Here is a 23,202-nt window from a genome sequence, read left to right as displayed (position 1 = left end):
AGAAAATTACTTTATTTTGTTGTATTCAATTCACTTGGTGAGTATCAATCTGCTAAGACAGTGCTCTATACCGCAGTGGCAGAGCGTAATAGTTTTGGTAGTACTGGAACTCGTTCTTGGTTGTAACTCGGAGTTTCACGCATTGTTCCAGTACTACCAAAACTATATATAACCCCCCCCCCCCCTACATGTATTAAGGGAGATGTTGTTATTGATAATTTCAGGATCTAGTCGCCGTCTGGGTCAGTTAGACCCATTAGGAGAAGAGGATGATGAAATTGTTGGTGGTGCTAGTGGTGATGAAAGTGATGATGAAGAAGATGAGGTAAATATAAATGAATCATATCTGAAAACTATAGCAATCATAGAGTTCCTTAGCAAGCTTTTACACCAGCATTCTCTAGTAGTGTTTTATCAGAGTTCTCTAGCAGTGTTTTATCAGAATTCTCTAGCAGTGTTTTATCAGAATTCTCTAATAGTGTTTTATCAGAGTTCTCTAGCAGTGTTTTATCAGAGTTCTCTAGCAGTGTTTTATCAGAATTCTCTAATAGTGTTTTATCAGAGTTCTCTAGCAGTGTTTTATCAGGGTTCTCTAGTAGTGTTTTATCAGAGTTCTCTAGCAGTGTTTTATCAGGGTTCTCTAGCAGTGTTTTATCAGAATTCTCTAATAGTGTTTTATTAGAGTTCTCTAGTAGTGTTTTATCAGGGTTCTCTAGCAGTGTTTTATCAGAATTCTCTAATAGTGTTTTATCAGAGTTCTCTAGCAGTGTTTTATCAGAATTCTCTAGCAGTGTTTTATCAGGGTTCTCTAGTAGTGTTTTATCAGGGTTCTCTAGCAGTGTTTTATCAGGGTTCTCTAGTAGTGTTTTATCAGGGTTCTCTAGCAGTGTTTTATCAGAGTTCTCTAGCAGTGTTTTATCAGAGTTCTCTAGCAGTGTTTTATCAGGGTTCTCTAGCAGTGTTTTATCAGGGTTCTCTAGTAGTGTTTTATCAGAGTTCTCTAGCAGTGTTTTATCAGAGTTCTCTAGCAGTGTTTTATCAGGGTTCTCTAGTAGTGTTTTATCAGGGTTCTCTAGCAGTGTTTTATCAGGGTTCTCTAGCAGTGTTTTATCAGGGTTCTCTAGCAGTGTTTTATCAGAATTCTCTAATAGTGTTTTATTAGAGTTCTCTAGTAGTGTTTTATCAGGGTTCTCTAGCAGTGTTTTATCAGAATTCTCTAATAGTGTTTTATCAGAGTTCTCTAGCAGTGTTTTATCAGAGTTCTCTAGCAGTGTTTTATCAGAGTTCTCTAATAGTGTTTTATCAGAGTTCTCTAGTAGTGTTTTATCAGGGTTCTCTAGTAGTGTTTTATCAGGGTTCTCTAGCAGTGTTTTATCAGAGTTCTCTAGCAGTGTTTTATCAGAGTTCTCTAATAGTGTTTTATCAGAGTTCTCTAGCAGTGTTTTATCAGAGTTCTCTAATAGTGTTTTATCAGGGTTCTCTAGTAGTGTTTTATCAGAGTTCTCTAGCAGTGTTTTATCAGGGTTCTCTAGCAGTGTTTTATCAGAGTTCTCTAATAGTGTTTTATCAGAGTTCTCTAGCAGTGTTTTATCAGGGTTCTCTAGCAGTGTTTTATCAGAGTTCTCTAGCAGTGTTTTATCAGAGTTCTCTAGCAGTGTTTTATCAGGGTTCTCTAGCAGTGTTTTATCAGAGTTCTCTAGCAGTGTTTTATTAGAGTTCTCTAGCAGTGTTTTATTAGAGTTCTCTAGTAGTGTTTTATCAGCATTTACATGTATGGTTACTTATCAATATTACTACACTTGGTATGAAAATATTTGCAATTTCCACATGACCCCTAACCCTCATCCCACCATAGTGTTACAAAATGTTAGTACATTTGTAAATCATTGTGTAATAGATATCTGCTGACAATGTACATGTACATGTATGTCATTAATGTGGATATTGAGATGTAACTTTGAGAATCTTGGACAGGTCACTTTGATGGCCTTAAGTTTTATCATTGATAGTGCTATAGCACCACTGCCACTTTTTAATTTGGTTACCCTTTTTTACAGTATGACAGTGAAGAAGAAATGTTATTACAGAAACAACAAGAAGAACAGAATAAGTTTGAAATGTTATGTGATGGAGTACTGAATAGTATTGCCTTTATAAATAATTCACTGGTTGAGGTATGTTGACATTGACAGCACAAAATGTACATGTATCTATAATTTACACTTTCATTTTGAAAACAGTTTACTAGTGGTGGGTGTGTGAAAGTTTATTTGATGGTAAAGGCAAGTGTACCGTATAACTTATCAGGAGAAAACAGTTTACCAGTGGTGGGTGTGTGAAAGTTTATTTGATGGTAAAGGCAAGTGTGTAACTTATCAGGAGAAAACAGTTTACTAGTGGTGGGTGTGTGAAAGTTTATTTGATGGTAAAGGCAAGTGTATAACTTATCAGGAGAAAACAGTTTACTAGTGGTGGGTGTGTGAAAGTTTATTTGATGGTAAAGGCAAGTGTATAACTTATCAGGAGAAAACAGTTTACCAGTGGTGGGTGTGTGAAAGTTTATTTGATGGTAAAGGCAAGTGTATAACTTATCAGGAGAAAACAGTTTACTAGTGGTGGGTGTGTGAAAGTTTATTTGATGGTAAAGGCAAGTGTATAACTTATCAGGAGAAAACAGTTTACCAGTGGTGGGTGTGTGAAAGTTTATTTGATGGTAAAGGCAAGTGTATAACTTATCAGGAGAAAACAGTTTACCAGTGGTGGGTGTGTGAAAGTTTATTTGATGGTAAAGGCAAGTGCAGGGCAAAACAGTTTTAACAGTGGTTGATATTTGAAAGTTGTGAGTAAACCTAATCTTTTCTTTTGATATACTTTTTGTTTGTTTGTTTGTTTGTTTGTTTGTTTGTTTGTTTGTTTGTTTGTTCTTTTATTTATAGTTTCTAGATGTCAAAGATGAACTATTAAAACATTCCCTACCTCCCACATTGTTGGCCAAATTAACCATGGTTTCCGGTAAGATATATAGAAGGTAAGGATAGACATACAAGTAGTAATTGTGATTTTATTAGGACTGTGTTAGTAACCAAGTACATGTATTAACCCAACTACTTAACTAACAAAGATCATACAGAGGTCACCTCGGAAAGTCCTTGAAAGTCTTTAGGCAGGCAAAAATAAAATTCAATTCATTTCTTGAAACTCCCTGAAAAATCATGATGATTGGAAAGACTTGAACAGCCATTCAAAGTTGTTATATTGTGTTACATGTAAACTTTGTTGTGCTGTATAAAAGATTTGTGTGTAACTCAGAGTTATTTTGTGTTTATTAGCCCCCGAAAGAGAAACTTTTACAGTCGACACTCTCCCCTCGATGCAATGGGATCTGTACCCTCTATGCAATGGACTATTTCCCCTCTATGCAATGGACTCTCTACCCTCTATGCAATGGACTCTCTCCCCTCTATGCAATGGACTCTCTCCCCTCTATGCAATGGACTCTCTACCCTCTATGCAATGGACTCTCGCCCCTCTATGCAATGGACTCTCTACCCTCTATGCAATGGTCTCTCTACCCTCTATGCAATGGGCTCTCTACCCTCTGCAATGGACTGTCTTCCCTCTATGCAATGGACTCTCTACCCTCTATGCAATGGACTTTCTACCCCCTATGCAATGGATTCTCTCCCCTCTATGCAATGGACTCTCTACCCTCTATGCAATGGGCTCTCGCCCCTCTATGCAATGGACTCTCTACCCTCTATGCAATGGACTCTCTACCCTCTATGCAATGGACTCTCTACACTCTATGCAATCGACTCTCGCCCCTCTATGCAATGGACTTTCTACCCTCTATGCAATGGACTCTCTACCCTCTATGCAATGGACTTTCTACCCTCTATGCAATGGATTCTCTCCCCTCTATGCAATGGACTCTTTCCCCTCTATGCAATGGACTCTCTACCCTCTATGCAATGGACTCTCTCCCCTCTATGCAATGGACTCTTTCCCCTCTATGCAATGGACTCTCTACCCTCTATGCAATGGACTCTCGCCCCTCTATGCAATGGACTCTCTTCCCTCTATGCAATGGACTCTCTACCCTCTATGCAATGGACTCTCTACCCTCTATGCAATGGACTTTCTACCCTCTATGCAATCGACTCTCGCCCCTCTATGCAATGGACTCTCTACCCTCTATGCAATGGACTCTCTACCCTCTATGCAATGGACTCTCTACCCTCTATGCAATCGACTCTCGCCCCTCTATGCAATGGACTTTCTACCCTCTATGCAATGGACTCTCGCCCCTCTATGCAATGGACTCTCTACCCTCTATGCAATGGACTCTCTACCCTCTATGCAATGGACTCTCTACCCTCTATGCAATGGACTCTCGCCCCTCTATGCAATGGACTCTCTACCCTCTATGCAATGGACTCTCTACCCTCTATGCAATGGACTCTCGCCCCTCTATGCAATGGACTCTCTACCCTCTATGCAATGGACTTTCTACCCTCTATGCAATGGACTCTCTACCCTCTATGCAATGGACTTTCTACCCTCTATGCAATGGACTTTCTACCCTCTATGCAATGGACTTTCTACCCTCTATGCAATGGACTCTCTACCCTCTATGCAATGGACTCTCGCCCCTCTATGCACTGGACTTTCTACCCTCTATGCATCTGTTTGCAATATATAATATATCGTTTATATATCTGATGTGCATTATCCAATTACAATCAAACCTGGCACAAAGGTGACATAATTATATGGGTCAAATGCCTGTCACTTTATTTTGTGGCAAGTGCAAATTTGACTGAATAGCAGCCATACTTGCAACTTGTATATCTAGTATTTACTACATACATGTAACTGAAATACTACGTTACAGAAAGACTCCATTCAAGTGTCCACCCCATACTGTCCAATGCAAACTTTTTTTAATACCTTTGACATTTGACCCAGAATTTCAGTTCAATATAATAGATTTAAATACCCCAGTCACAGAATTAGTGAGTTGGTTATAAATGTATGTTTGACAGACTGCAATGGATTGTACACTCCCAGAGAGTTGAGAAAGTATAAAGGGACACTGTGCCATTATAGGTCCATGCCAGGGGTAATAATTGTTAAGTACTTTAAGTACAGTATGGGAAACTTATATTTTAAAAGCTAAATTTTAATTATTATTATTTTGTGTCTTGTACAGTACAACGGATTTAAATACCCCCGTCACAGAGTTAGTGAGGTTGGTAAAAGTGTACTCAGTGCCTTGGGAAGAAAAGAGTGCAGCTCTCAAGAAGCTTCACTCAGATTATGAAAGTAAACACAAACAATTGAACATAGCGATCAGAAGGCTTCAGTTGATAGATACACATGTAAGTATACCTTGTCTTTGTTTTATCAATGTTCCTCAGTCATCTAAGTCAATACATAACGACGTTCCTCAGTCATCTAAGTCAATACATAACGACGTTCCACAGTCATCTAAGTCAATACATAACGACGTTCCACAGTCATCTAAGTCAATACATAACGACGTTCCTCAGTCATCTAAGTCAATACATAACGACGTATCTCAGTCATCTAAGTCAATACATAATGACGTTCCTCAGTCATCTAAGTCAATACATAACGACGTTCCACAGTCATCTAAGTCAATTCATAACGACGTATCTCAGTCATCTAAGTCAATACATACCGTCGTTCCTCAGTCATCTAAGTCAATACATAACGACGTTCCTCAGTCATCTAAGTCAATACAAAATGACGTTCCTCAGTCATCTAAGTCAATACATAACGAAGTTCCTCAGTCATCTAAGTCAATACAAAATGACGTTCTTCAGTCATCTAAGTCAATACATAATGACGTTCCTCAGTCATCTAAGTCAATACATAATGACGTTCCTCAGTCATCTAAGTCAATACATAACGACGTTCCACAGTCATCTAAGTCAATTCATAACGACGTATCTCAGTCATCTAAGTCAATACATACCGTCGTTCCTCAGTCATCTAAGTCAATACATAACGACGTTCCTCAGTCATCTAAGTCAATACAAAATGACGTTCCTCAGTCATCTAAGTCAATACATAACGAAGTTCCTCAGTCATCTAAGTCAATACAAAATGACGTTCTTCAGTCATCTAAGTCAATACATAATGACGTTCCTCAGTCATCTAAGTCAATACATACCGACGTTCCTCAGTCATCTAAGTCAATACATAACGAAGTTCCTCAGTCATCTAAGTCAATACAAAATGACATTCTTCAGTCATCTAAGTCAATACATAATGACGTTCCTCAGTCATCTAAGTCAATACATAATGACGTTCCTCAGTCATCTAAGTCAATACATAACGACGTTCTTCAGTCATCTAAGTCAATACATAACGACGTTCCTCAGACATCTAAGTAAATACATAACGACGTTCTTCAGTCATCTAAGTCAATACAAAATGACGTTCTTCAGTCATCTAAGTCAATACATAATGACGTTCCTCAGTCATCTAAGTCAATACAAAATGACGTTCTTCAGTCATCTAAGTCAATACATAATGACGTTCCTCAGTCATCTAAGTCAATACATAACGACGTTCCACAGTCATCTAAGTCAATACATAACGACGTTCCTCAGTCATCTAAGTCAATACATAACAACGTTCCTCAGTCATCTAAGTCAATACATAACGACGTTCTTCAGTCATCTAAGTCAATACATAACGACGTTCCACAGTCATCTAAGTCAATACATAACGACGTTCCTCAGTCATCTAAGTCAATACATAACAACGTTCCTCAGTCATCTAAGTCAATACATAACGACGTTCTTCAGTCATCTAAGTCAATACATAATGACGTTCCTCAGTCATCTAAGTCAATACATAACGACGTTCCTCAGTCATCTAAGTCAATACATAACGACGTTCTTCAGTCATCTAAGTCAATACATAACGACGTTCCTCAGTCATCTAAGTCAATACATAACGACGTTCCTCAGTCATCTAAGTCAGTACATAACGATGTTCCTCAGTCATCTAAGTCAATACATAATGACGTTCCTCAGTCATCTAAGTCAATACATAACGACGTTCCTCAGTCATCTAAGTCAATACATAACGACGTTCTTCAGTCATCTAAGTCAATACATAATGACGTTCCTCAGTCATCTAAGTCAATACATAACGACGTTCCTCAGTCATCTAAGTCAATACATAATGACGTATCTCAGTCATCTAAGTCAATACATAACGACGTTCCTCAGTCATCTAAGTCAATACATAACGACGTTCCTCAGTCATCTAAGTCAATACATAATGACATTCCTCAGTCATCTAAGTCAATACATAATGACATTCCTCAGTCATCTAAGTCAATACATAATGACATTCCTCAGTCATCTAAGTCAATACATAACGACATTCCTCAGTCATCTAAGTCAATACATAATGACGTTCCTCAGTCATCTAAGTCAATACATAACGACGTTCCTCAGTCATCTAAGTCAATACATAACGACATTCCTCAGTCATCTAAGTCAATACATAATGACGTTCCTCAGTCATCTAAGTCAATACATAACGACGTTCCTCAGTCATCTAAGTCAATACATAACGACGTTCCTCAGTCATCTAAGTCAATACATAACGACGTTCCTCAGTCATCAAAGTCAATACATAACGACGTTCCTCAGTCATCTAAGTCAATACATAATGACGTTCCTCAGTCATCTAAGTCAATACATAACGACGTTCCTCAGTCATCTAAGTCAATACATAATGACGTTCCTCAGTCATCTAAGTCAATACATAACGACGTTCCTCAGTCATCTAAGTCAATACATAACGACGTTCCTCAGTCATCTAAGTCAATACATAACGACGTTCCTCAGTCATCTAAGTCAATACATAACGACATTCCTCAGTCATCTAAGTCAATACATAACGACGTTCCTCAGTCATCTAAGTCAATACATAACAACGTTCCTCAGTCATCTAAGTCAATACATAGCGACGTTCCTCAGTCATCAAAGTCAATACATAACGACGTTCCTCAGTCATCTAAGTCAATACATAATGACGTTCCTCAGTCATCTAAGTCAATACATAACGACGTTCCTCAGTCATCTAAGTCAATACATAATGACGTATCTCAGTCATCTAAGTCAATACATAACGACGTTCCTCAGTCATCTAAGTCAATACATAATGATGTTCCTCAGTCATCTAAGTCAATACATAACGACGTTCCTCAGTCATCTAAGTCAATACATAATGACGTATCTCAGTCATCTAAGTCAATACATAACGACGTTCCTCAGTCATCTAAGTCAATACATAATGACGTATCTCAGTCATCTAAGTCAATACATAATGACATTCCTCAGTCATCTAAGTCAATACATAATGACATTCCTCAGTCATCTAAGTCAATACATAGCGACGTTCCTCAGTCATCTAAGTCAATACATAGCGACGTTCCTCAGTCATCTAAGTCAATACATAATGACGTTCCTCAGTCATCTAAGTCAATACATAATGACGTTCCTCAGTCATCTAAGTCAATACATAGCGACGTTCCTCAGTCATCTAAGTCAATACATAATGACAATGTAGCCTAGATTACTGGATTTGCTATTCTTTTCAGTGTCAACAGTGATGGAGTTGACATTCAAAACAACAGCAAGTCCAGTAGGATATAGAATTACTTCATTAGTATACCTTTAATCACTGTAGTACATGTACATGTACTTGTTGCACTAGTTGTAAAGTCAACTCTTGGTGGCACTATACACACTTCACTCACATGCTCATAATCTTCTTTAAAGGTGATTCAAAATGCTCACATTCACTATCGCTAATTTGCTAGACTACATGTTTGTGAAATGCATTCTGGTTTTAAAACTTTTCAAAAGCGTCTGCAAACACCTTAAAATGACCTTTTTTCAGTCACTTCCCTTCGGATTTACTTCGAGAGTTTTCGGGTATTTCCGGTCCCACCTAGACCACGGGATTTTATGACGTCATAAGGAGATAGCACGTAGCCTATGACGCGCGTAGTCAACAGGTGAATAACACTCAACAGCATTGTGAAAAAATACATTGCTGGTGGTTGTAATAGACATCAGTAAACAAAAACTACACTCTACATGTCTTATTAACCAACATTTACCGATATTTACTCACACTTTCTCACTAATTGGCAGTGTCTGTGGGTATAAATGCTAAAATATGATCTCCCCATATTATGGCAAAATAAATCAAAACGGCTAGACTAGATATATATAAACACTTGTAATGTCACGTGTTTCACATTCATTGACTTTTATTTATCTGATTTATTATTATTTGCTGACAAGAAGCATTACGATACCGTCGTGGCGTTTGACGGCATCCCCGGGCCAAGGACGGCATATTTTAGCCCAATCGTACTCGCGTCGCCTTTTGAACAGTGCATTTAACAACAAAGTAAACATATTTCATCTCGAATAAATATACTAGCTATTAGAATACCAATGGGAAACTTCAAGAAGGCGTATCGGGACATGTGCCACAATATATTTGTTGGTCCCATAATACACTAATTGGTTCGATTTGCTCCGAGCATATGGAAGTACGCTCCGAGTCATTGCATCATGTACATGTAAATGGAACTGTGACCGACCTAATTTTGTTGTCCATATATAAAATGAGACTGACCTGTAAATTTTTCACTGTTTTCGTTGTGTTCTTGTATTGTAACATGTTTGGCTTGTGAACACAAGTTTACATCTATTATTTTCTAGGGCGTAATACTCTAGTCCGAGTCTGAAACCCATATAAAACCTAAGAAACTCGCATTCGGATCGGACAGAACAGAAGTAGGTCTCATCGACTTGTTGGGGACTCGAATTATTGCTTGTTTTTATCACGGTGATTATTATATATCGGTAGAGGGGTATTTCTGTCAAGTTTTGTGCAGTCACCGCGGCCGCGGCAGTAAGCTTATACTAGGATAGTTCCGCCGATCAAAGCTGAAGCAGTGTATGTACAATGTACGTATGGAATCGGGAGAGCACAGCGCACATTCGTGTCGGGTTAAATTTATCCACGTGTTGATGTAATCCATATTTATCAATCAGATATATTGTAAAATTCTTCAAGTCGCCAAGTGTACAATGTACATTACATCTAATATCAAGACACAGTGTACAGCCAAGTGTACATTACATCTAGTATCATGACACAGTGTACAGTCAAGTGTACAATGTACATTACATCTAGTATCATGACACAGTGTACAGCCAAGTGTACAATGTACATTACATGTAGTATCATGACACAGTGTACAGTCAAGTGTACAATGTACATTACATCTAGTATCAAGACACAGTGTACAGCCAAGTGTACAATGTACATTACATCTAGTATCAAGATACAGTGTACAGCCAAGTGTACAATGCACATTACATCTAGTATCAAGACACAGTGTACAGCCAAGTGTACAATGTACATTACATCTAGTATCAAGATACAGTGTACAGTCAAGTGTACAATGTACATTACATGTAGTATCAAGACACAGTGTACAGTCAAGTGTACAATGTACATTACATGTAGTATCAAGATACAGTGTACAGTCAAGTGTACAATGTACATTACATCTAGTATCATGACACAGTGTACAGTCAAGTGTACAATGTACATTACATGTAGTATCATGACACAGTGTACAGTCAAGTGTACAATGTACATTACATGTAGTATCAAGACACAGTGTACAGCCAAGTGTACAATGTACATTACATGTAGTATCAAGATACAGTGTACAGTCAAGTGTACAATGTACATTACATGTAGTATCAAGACATAGTGTACAGTCAAGTGTACAATGTACATTACATGTAGTATCAAGACACAGTGTACAGCCAAGTGTACAATGTACATTACATGTAGTATCAAGATACAGTGTACAGCCAAGTGTACAATGTACATTACATGTAGTATCAAGACACAGTGTACAGTCAAGTGTACAATGTACATTACATCTAGTATCAAGACACAGTGTACAGTCAAGTGTACATTACATCTAGTATCAAGACACAGTGTACAGTCAAGTGTACAATGTACATTACATGTAGTATCAAGACATAGTGTACAGTCAAGTGTACAATGTACATTACATCTAGTATCAAGACACAGTGTACAGTCAAGTGTACAATGTACATTACATCTAGTATCATGACACAGTGTACAGCCAAGTGTACAATGTACATTACATGTAGTATCAAGACACAGTGTACAGCCAAGTGTACAATGTACATTACATGTAGTATCAAGACACAGTGTACAGTCAAGTGTACAATGTACATTACATGTAGTATCAAGACACAGTGTACAGTCAAGTGTACAATGTACATTACATGTAGTATCAAGATACAGTGTACAGTCAAGTGTACAATGTACATTACATCTAGTATCATGACACAGTGTACAGTCAAGTGTACAATGTACATTACATGTAGTATCATGACACAGTGTACAGTCAAGTGTACAATGTACATTACATGTAGTATCAAGACACAGTGTACAGCCAAGTGTACAATGTACATTACATGTAGTATCAAGATACAGTGTACAGTCAAGTGTACAATGTACATTACATGTAGTATCAAGACATAGTGTACAGTCAAGTGTACAATGTACATTACATGTAGTATCAAGACACAGTGTACAGCCAAGTGTACAATGTACATTACATGTAGTATCAAGATACAGTGTACAGCCAAGTGTACAATGTACATTACATCTAGTATCAAGACACAGTGTACAGTCAAGTGTACAATGTACATTACATCTAGTATCAAGACACAGTGTACAGTCAAGTGTACATTACATCTAGTATCAAGACACAGTGTACAGTCAAGTGTACAATGTACATTACATGTAGTATCAAGACATAGTGTACAGTCAAGTGTACAATGTACATTACATCTAGTATCAAGACACAGTGTACAGTCAAGTGTACAATGTACATTACATCTAGTATCATGACACAGTGTACAGTCAAGTGTACAATGTACATTACATCTAGTATCATGACACAGTGTACAGCCAAGTGTACAATGTACATTACATGTAGTATCAAGACATAGTGTACAGTCAAGTGTATAATGTACATTACATGTAGTATCAAGATACAGTGTACACTCAAGTGTACAATGTACATTACATCTAGTATCATGACACAGTGTACAGTCAAGTGTACAATGTACATTACATGTAGTATCAAGACACAGTGTACAGTCATGTGTACAATGTACATTACATCTAGTATCAAGACACAGTGTACAGTCAAGTGTACAATGTACATTACATGTAGTATCAAGACACAGTGTACAGCCAAGTGTACAATGTACATTACATCTAGTATCAAGACACAGTGTACAGTCAAGTGTACATTACATGTAGTATCAAGACACAGTGTACAGCCAAGTGTACAATGTACATTACATGTAGTATCAAGACACAGTGTACAGCCAAGTGTACAATGTACATTACATCTAGTATCAAGACACAGTGTACAGTCAAGTGTACATTACATGTAGTATCAAGACACAGTGTACAGCCAAGTGTACAATGTACATTACATGTAGTATCAAGACACAGTGTACAGCCAAGTGTACAATGTACATTACATCTAGTATCATGACACAATGTACAGTCAAGTGTACAATGTACATTACATGTAGTATCAAGACACAGTGTACAGCCAAGTGTACAATGTACATTACATGTAGTATCAAGACACAGTGTACAGCCAAGTGTACAATGTACATTACATCTAGTATCAAGACACAGTGTACAGTCAAGTGTACAATGTACATTACATGTAGTATCAAGATACAGTGTACAGTCAAGTGTACAATGTACATTACATCTAGTATCATGACACAGTGTACAGTCAAGTGTACAATGTACATTACATCTAGTATCAAGACACAGTGTACAGTCAAGTGTACAATGTACATTACATGTAGTATCAAGATACAGTGTACAGTCAAGTGTACAATGTACATTACATGTAGTATCAAGACATAGTGTACAGTCAAGTGTACAATGTACATTACATCTAGTATCAAGACACAGTGTACAGTCAAGTGTACAATGTACATTACATCTAGTATCAAGACACAGTGTACAGTCAAGTGTACAATGTACATTACATCTAGTATCAAGACACAGTGTACAGCCAAGTGTACAATGTACATTACATGTAGTATCAAGATACAGTGTACAGTCAAGTGTACAATGTACATTACATGTAGTATCAAGACATAGTGTACAGTCAAGTGTACAATGTACATTACATGTAGTATCAAGACACAGTGTACAGTCAAGTGTACAATGTACATTACATCTAGTATCAAGACACAGTGTACAGTCAAGTGTACAATGTACATTACATGTAGTATCAAGACATAGTGTACAGTCAAGTGTACAATGTACATTACATCTAGTATCAAGACACAGTGTACAGTCAAGTGTACAATGTACATTACATCTAGTATCAAGACACAGTGTACAGTCAAGTGTACAATGTACATTACATGTAGTATCAAGACACAGTGTACAGCCAAGTGTACAATGTACATTACATGTAGTATCAAGACACAGTGTACAGTCAAGTGTACATTACATCTAGTATCATGACACAGTGTACAGCCAAGTGTACAATGTACATTACATGTAGTATCAAGATACAGTGTACAGCCAAGTGTACAATGTACATTACATGTAGTATCAAGACACAGTGTACAGTCAAGTGTACAATGTACATTACATGTAGTATCATGACACAGTGTACAGCCAAGTGTACAATGTACATTACATGTAGTATCAAGACACAGTGTACAGTCATGTGTACAATGTACATTACATCTAGTATCAAGACACAGTGTACAGTCAAGTGTACAATGTACATTACATGTAGTATCAAGACACAGTGTACAGCCAAGTGTACAATGTACATTACATGTAGTATCAAGACACAGTGTACAGTCAAGTGTACAATGTACATTACATCTAGTATCAAGACACAGTGTACAGTCAAGTGTACATTACATCTAGTATCAAGACACAGTGTACAGTCAAGTGTACAATGTACATTACATGTAGTATCAAGACATAGTGTACAGTCAAGTGTACAATGTACATTACATCTAGTATCAAGACACAGTGTACAGTCAAGTGTACAATGTACATTACATCTAGTATCATGACACAGTGTACAGCCAAGTGTACAATGTACATTACATGTAGTATCAAGACACAGTGTACAGCCAAGTGTACAATGTACATTACATGTAGTATCAAGACACAGTGTACAGTCAAGTGTACAATGTACATTACATGTAGTATCAAGACACAGTGTACAGTCAAGTGTACAATGTACATTACATGTAGTATCAAGATACAGTGTACAGTCAAGTGTACAATGTACATTACATCTAGTATCATGACACAGTGTACAGTCAAGTGTACAATGTACATTACATGTAGTATCATGACACAGTGTACAGTCAAGTGTACAATGTACATTACATGTAGTATCAAGACACAGTGTACAGCCAAGTGTACAATGTACATTACATGTAGTATCAAGATACAGTGTACAGTCAAGTGTACAATGTACATTACATGTAGTATCAAGACATAGTGTACAGTCAAGTGTACAATGTACATTACATGTAGTATCAAGACACAGTGTACAGCCAAGTGTACAATGTACATTACATGTAGTATCAAGATACAGTGTACAGCCAAGTGTACAATGTACATTACATCTAGTATCAAGACACAGTGTACAGTCAAGTGTACAATGTACATTACATCTAGTATCAAGACACAGTGTACAGTCAAGTGTACATTACATCTAGTATCAAGACACAGTGTACAGTCAAGTGTACAATGTACATTACATGTAGTATCAAGACATAGTGTACAGTCAAGTGTACAATGTACATTACATCTAGTATCAAGACACAGTGTACAGTCAAGTGTACAATGTACATTACATCTAGTATCATGACACAGTGTACAGTCAAGTGTACAATGTACATTACATCTAGTATCATGACACAGTGTACAGCCAAGTGTACAATGTACATTACATGTAGTATCAAGACATAGTGTACAGTCAAGTGTATAATGTACATTACATGTAGTATCAAGATACAGTGTACACTCAAGTGTACAATGTACATTACATCTAGTATCATGACACAGTGTACAGTCAAGTGTACAATGTACATTACATGTAGTATCAAGACACAGTGTACAGTCATGTGTACAATGTACATTACATCTAGTATCAAGACACAGTGTACAGTCAAGTGTACAATGTACATTACATGTAGTATCAAGACACAGTGTACAGCCAAGTGTACAATGTACATTACATCTAGTATCAAGACACAGTGTACAGTCAAGTGTACATTACATGTAGTATCAAGACACAGTGTACAGCCAAGTGTACAATGTACATTACATGTAGTATCAAGACACAGTGTACAGCCAAGTGTACAATGTACATTACATCTAGTATCAAGACACAGTGTACAGTCAAGTGTACATTACATGTAGTATCAAGACACAGTGTACAGCCAAGTGTACAATGTACATTACATGTAGTATCAAGACACAGTGTACAGCCAAGTGTACAATGTACATTACATCTAGTATCATGACACAATGTACAGTCAAGTGTACAATGTACATTACATCTAGTATCATGACACAGTGTACAGTCAAGTGTACAATGTACATTACATGTAGTATCATGACACAGTGTACAGTCAAGTGTACAATGTACATTACATGTAGTATCAAGACACAGTGTACAGCCAAGTGTACAATGTACATTACATGTAGTATCAAGATACAGTGTACAGTCAAGTGTACAATGTACATTACATGTAGTATCAAGACATAGTGTACAGTCAAGTGTACAATGTACATTACATGTAGTATCAAGACACAGTGTACAGCCAAGTGTACAATGTACATTACATGTAGTATCAAGATACAGTGTACAGCCAAGTGTACAATGTACATTACATGTAGTATCAAGACACAGTGTACAGTCAAGTGTACAATGTACATTACATCTAGTATCAAGACACAGTGTACAGTCAAGTGTACATTACATCTAGTATCAAGACACAGTGTACAGTCAAGTGTACAATGTACATTACATGTAGTATCAAGACATAGTGTACAGTCAAGTGTACAATGTACATTACATCTAGTATCAAGACACAGTGTACAGTCAAGTGTACAATGTACATTACATCTAGTATCATGACACAGTGTACAGCCAAGTGTACAATGTACATTACATGTAGTATCAAGACACAGTGTACAGCCAAGTGTACAATGTACATTACATGTAGTATCAAGACACAGTGTACAGTCAAGTGTACAATGTACATTACATGTAGTATCAAGACACAGTGTACAGTCAAGTGTACAATGTACATTACATGTAGTATCAAGATACAGTGTACAGTCAAGTGTACAATGTACATTACATCTAGTATCATGACACAGTGTACAGTCAAGTGTACAATGTACATTACATGTAGTATCATGACACAGTGTACAGTCAAGTGTACAATGTACATTACATGTAGTATCAAGACACAGTGTACAGCCAAGTGTACAATGTACATTACATGTAGTATCAAGATACAGTGTACAGTCAAGTGTACAATGTACATTACATGTAGTATCAAGACATAGTGTACAGTCAAGTGTACAATGTACATTACATGTAGTATCAAGACACAGTGTACAGCCAAGTGTACAATGTACATTACATGTAGTATCAAGATACAGTGTACAGCCAAGTGTACAATGTACATTACATCTAGTATCAAGACACAGTGTACAGTCAAGTGTACAATGTACATTACATCTAGTATCAAGACACAGTGTACAGTCAAGTGTACATTACATCTAGTATCAAGACACAGTGTACAGTCAAGTGTACAATGTACATTACATGTAGTATCAAGACATAGTGTACAGTCAAGTGTACAATGTACATTACATCTAGTATCAAGACACAGTGTACAGTCAAGTGTACAATGTACATTACATCTAGTATCATGACACAGTGTACAGTCAAGTGTACAATGTACATTACATCTAGTATCATGACACAGTGTACAGCCAAGTGTACAATGTACATTACATGTAGTATCAAGACATAGTGTACAGTCAAGTGTATAATGTACATTACATGTAGTATCAAGATACAGTGTACACTCAAGTGTACAATGTACATTACATCTAGTATCATGACACAGTGTACAGTCAAGTGTACAATGTACATTACATGTAGTATCAAGACACAGTGTACAGTCATGTGTACAATGTACATTACATCTAGTATCAAGACACAGTGTACAGTCAAGTGTACAATGTACATTACATGTAGTATCAAGACACAGTGTACAGCCAAGTGTACAATGTACATTACATCTAGTATCAAGACACAGTGTACAGTCAAGTGTACATTACATGTAGTATCAAGACACAGTGTACAGCCAAGTGTACAATGTACATTACATGTAGTATCAAGACACAGTGTACAGCCAAGTGTACAATGTACATTACATCTAGTATCAAGACACAGTGTACAGTCAAGTGTACATTACATGTAGTATCAAGACACAGTGTACAGCCAAGTGTACAATGTACATTACATGTAGTATCAAGACACAGTGTACAGCCAAGTGTACAATGTACATTACATCTAGTATCATGACACAATGTACAGTCAAGTGTACAATGTACATTACATGTAGTATCAAGACACAGTGTACAGCCAAGTGTACAATGTACATTACATGTAGTATCAAGACACAGTGTACAGCCAAGTGTACAATGTACATTACATCTAGTATCAAGACACAGTGTACAGTCAAGTGTACAATGTACATTACATGTAGTATCAAGATACAGTGTACAGTCAAGTGTACAATGTACATTACATCTAGTATCATGACACAGTGTACAGTCAAGTGTACAATGTACATTACATCTAGTATCAAGACACAGTGTACAGTCAAGTGTACAATGTACATTACATGTAGTATCAAGATACAGTGTACAGTCAAGTGTACAATGTACATTACATGTAGTATCAAGACATAGTGTACAGTCAAGTGTACAATGTACATTACATCTAGTATCAAGACACAGTGTACAGTCAAGTGTACAATGTACATTACATCTAGTATCAAGACACAGTGTACAGTCAAGTGTACAATGTACATTACATCTAGTATCAAGACACAGTGTACAGCCAAGTGTACAATGTACATTACATGTAGTATCAAGATACAGTGTACAGTCAAGTGTACAATGTACATTACATGTAGTATCAAGACATAGTGTACAGTCAAGTGTACAATGTACATTACATGTAGTATCAAGACACAGTGTACAGTCAAGTGTACAATGTACATTACATCTAGTATCAAGACACAGTGTACAGTCAAGTGTACAATGTACATTACATGTAGTATCAAGACATAGTGTACAGTCAAGTGTACAATGTACATTACATCTAGTATCAAGACACAGTGTACAGTCAAGTGTACAATGTACATTACATCTAGTATCAAGACACAGTGTACAGTCAAGTGTACAATGTACATTACATGTAGTATCAAGACACAGTGTACAGCCAAGTGTACAATGTACATTACATGTAGTATCAAGACACAGTGTACAGTCAAGTGTACATTACATCTAGTATCATGACACAGTGTACAGCCAAGTGTACAATGTACATTACATGTAGTATCAAGATACAGTGTACAGCCAAGTGTACAATGTACATTACATGTAGTATCAAGACACAGTGTACAGTCAAGTGTACAATGTACATTACATGTAGTATCATGACACAGTGTACAGCCAAGTGTACAATGTACATTACATGTAGTATCAAGACACAGTGTACAGTCATGTGTACAATGTACATTACATCTAGTATCAAGACACAGTGTACAGTCAAGTGTACAATGTACATTACATGTAGTATCAAGACACAGTGTACAGCCAAGTGTACAATGTACATTACATGTAGTATCAAGACACAGTGTACAGTCAAGTGTACAATGTACATTACATCTAGTATCAAGACACAGTGTACAGTCAAGTGTACATTACATCTAGTATCAAGACACAGTGTACAGTCAAGTGTACAATGTACATTACATGTAGTATCAAGACATAGTGTACAGTCAAGTGTACAATGTACATTACATCTAGTATCAAGACACAGTGTACAGTCAAGTGTACAATGTACATTACATCTAGTATCATGACACAGTGTACAGCCAAGTGTACAATGTACATTACATGTAGTATCAAGACACAGTGTACAGCCAAGTGTACAATGTACATTACATGTAGTATCAAGACACAGTGTACAGTCAAGTGTACAATGTACATTACATGTAGTATCAAGACACAGTGTACAGTCAAGTGTACAATGTACATTACATGTAGTATCAAGATACAGTGTACAGTCAAGTGTACAATGTACATTACATCTAGTATCATGACACAGTGTACAGTCAAGTGTACAATGTACATTACATGTAGTATCATGACACAGTGTACAGTCAAGTGTACAATGTACATTACATGTAGTATCAAGACACAGTGTACAGCCAAGTGTACAATGTACATTACATGTAGTATCAAGATACAGTGTACAGTCAAGTGTACAATGTACATTACATGTAGTATCAAGACATAGTGTACAGTCAAGTGTACAATGTACATTACATGTAGTATCAAGACACAGTGTACAGCCAAGTGTACAATGTACATTACATGTAGTATCAAGATACAGTGTACAGCCAAGTGTACAATGTACATTACATCTAGTATCAAGACACAGTGTACAGTCAAGTGTACAATGTACATTACATCTAGTATCAAGACACAGTGTACAGTCAAGTGTACATTACATCTAGTATCAAGACACAGTGTACAGTCAAGTGTACAATGTACATTACATGTAGTATCAAGACATAGTGTACAGTCAAGTGTACAATGTACATTACATCTAGTATCAAGACACAGTGTACAGTCAAGTGTACAATGTACATTACATCTAGTATCATGACACAGTGTACAGTCAAGTGTACAATGTACATTACATCTAGTATCATGACACAGTGTACAGCCAAGTGTACAATGTACATTACATGTAGTATCAAGACATAGTGTACAGTCAAGTGTATAATGTACATTACATGTAGTATCAAGATACAGTGTACACTCAAGTGTACAATGTACATTACATCTAGTATCATGACACAGTGTACAGTCAAGTGTACAATGTACATTACATGTAGTATCAAGACACAGTGTACAGTCATGTGTACAATGTACATTACATCTAGTATCAAGACACAGTGTACAGTCAAGTGTACAATGTACATTACATGTAGTATCAAGACACAGTGTACAGCCAAGTGTACAATGTACATTACATCTAGTATCAAGACACAGTGTACAGTCAAGTGTACATTACATGTAGTATCAAGACACAGTGTACAGCCAAGTGTACAATGTACATTACATGTAGTATCAAGACACAGTGTACAGCCAAGTGTACAATGTACATTACATCTAGTATCAAGACACAGTGTACAGTCAAGTGTACATTACATGTAGTATCAAGACACAGTGTACAGCCAAGTGTACAATGTACATTACATGTAGTATCAAGACACAGTGTACAGCCAAGTGTACAATGTACATTACATCTAGTATCATGACACAATGTACAGTCAAGTGTACAATGTACATTACATGTAGTATCAAGACACAGTGTACAGCCAAGTGTACAATGTACATTACATGTAGTATCAAGACACAGTGTACAGCCAAGTGTACAATGTACATTACATCTAGTATCAAGACACAGTGTACAGTCAAGTGTACAATGTACATTACATGTAGTATCAAGATACAGTGTACAGTCAAGTGTACAATGTACATTACATCTAGTATCATGACACAGTGTACAGTCAAGTGTACAATGTACATTACATCTAGTATCAAGACACAGTGTACAGTCAAGTGTACAATGTACATTACATGTAGTATCAAGATACAGTGTACAGTCAAGTGTACAATGTACATTACATGTAGTATCAAGACATAGTGTACAGTCAAGTGTACAATGTACATTACATCTAGTATCAAGACACAGTGTACAGTCAAGTGTACAATGTACATTACATCTAGTATCAAGACACAGTGTACAGTCAAGTGTACAATGTACATTACATCTAGTATCAAGACACAGTGTACAGCCAAGTGTACAATGTACATTACATGTAGTATCAAGATACAGTGTACAGTCAAGTGTACAATGTACATTACATGTAGTATCAAGACATAGTGTACAGTCAAGTGTACAATGTACATTACATGTAGTATCAAGACACAGTGTACAGTCAAGTGTACAATGTACATTACATCTAGTATCAAGACACAGTGTACAGTCAAGTGTACAATGTACATTACATGTAGTATCAAGACATAGTGTACAGTCAAGTGTACAATGTACATTACATCTAGTATCAAGACACAGTGTACAGTCAAGTGTACAATGTACATTACATCTAGTATCAAGACACAGTGTACAGTCAAGTGTACAATGTACATTACATGTAGTATCAAGACACAGTGTACAGCCAAGTGTACAATGTACATTACATGTAGTATCAAGACACAGTGTACAGTCAAGTGTACATTACATCTAGTATCATGACACAGTGTACAGCCAAGTGTACAATGTACATTACATGTAGTATCAAGATACAGTGTACAGCCAAGTGTACAATGTACATTACATGTAGTATCAAGACACAGTGTACAGTCAAGTGTACAATGTACATTACATGTAGTATCATGACACAGTGTACAGCCAAGTGTACAATGTACATTACATGTAGTATCAAGACACAGTGTACAGTCATGTGTACAATGTACATTACATCTAGTATCAAGACACAGTGTACAGTCAAGTGTACAATGTACATTACATGTAGTATCAAGACACAGTGTACAGCCAAGTGTACAATGTACATTACATGTAGTATCAAGACACAGTGTACAGTCAAGTGTACAATGTACATTACATCTAGTATCAAGACACAGTGTACAGTCAAGTGTACAATGTACATTACATCTAGTATCAAGATACAGTGTACAGTCAAGTGTACAATGTACATTACATGTAGTATCAAGACACAGTGTACAGCCAAGTGTACAATGTACATTACATCTAGTATCAAGACACAGTGTACAGTCAAGTGTACAATGTACATTACATCTAGTATCAAGACACAGTGTACAGCCAAGTGTACAATGTACATTACATGTAGTATCAAGACACAGTGTACAGCCAAGTGTACAATGTACATTACATGTAGTATCAAGATACAGTGTACAGTCAAGTGTACAATGTACATTACATGTAGTATCAAGACATAGTGTACAGTCAAGTGTACAATGTACATTACATGTAGTATCAAGATACAGTGTACAGTCAAGTGTACAATGTACATTACATGTAGTATCAAGACACAGTGTACAGCCAAGTGTACAATGTACATTACATCTAGTATCAAGACACAGTGTACAGCCAAGTGTACAATGTACATTACATGTAGTATCAAGACACAGTGTACAGTCAAGTGTACAATGTACATTACATGTAGTATCATGACACAGTGTACAGCCAAGTGTACAATGTACATTACATGTAGTATCAAGATACAGTGTACAGCCAAGTGTACAATGTACATTACATGTAGTATCAAGACACAGTGTACAGTCAAGTGTACAATGTACATTACATCTAGTATCAAGACACAGTGTACAGTCAAGTGTACAATGTACATTACATCTAGTATCATGACACAGTGTACAGCCAAGTGTACAATGTACATTACATCTAGTATCATGACACAGTGTACAGCCAAGTGTACAATGTACATTACATGTAGTATCAAGACACAGTGTACAGCCAAGTGTACAATGTACATTACATGTGGTATCAAGACACAGTGTACATCCAAGTGTACAATGTACATTACATGTAGTATCATGACACAG

At 36.7% G+C, this 23,202-nt stretch overlaps 1 protein-coding gene across 1 annotated transcript in view; it reads left to right on the top strand.

Moving 5' to 3' along the window:
• LOC144448429 (uncharacterized) overlaps positions 1–23,202 on the top strand; it is an 84,606-nt gene that overhangs the window by 864 nt on the left and 60,540 nt on the right. The window contains exons 2-5 of the mRNA XM_078138673.1: positions 225–325; positions 2,058–2,174; positions 2,937–3,028; positions 5,213–5,381. Coding sequence (XP_077994799.1) covers positions 225–325; positions 2,058–2,174; positions 2,937–3,028; positions 5,213–5,381 — 479 coding nt within the window. The remainder of the gene's footprint in view (positions 1–224; positions 326–2,057; positions 2,175–2,936; positions 3,029–5,212; positions 5,382–23,202) is intronic.

The sequence above is a fragment of the Glandiceps talaboti genome, chromosome 17 (genome assembly GCF_964340395.1).
Source record: "Glandiceps talaboti chromosome 17, keGlaTala1.1, whole genome shotgun sequence".
In the NCBI taxonomy this organism is placed as follows: domain Eukaryota; kingdom Metazoa; phylum Hemichordata; class Enteropneusta; family Spengelidae; genus Glandiceps; species Glandiceps talaboti.
This window is presented reverse-complemented; position numbering and strand designations above follow the sequence as displayed.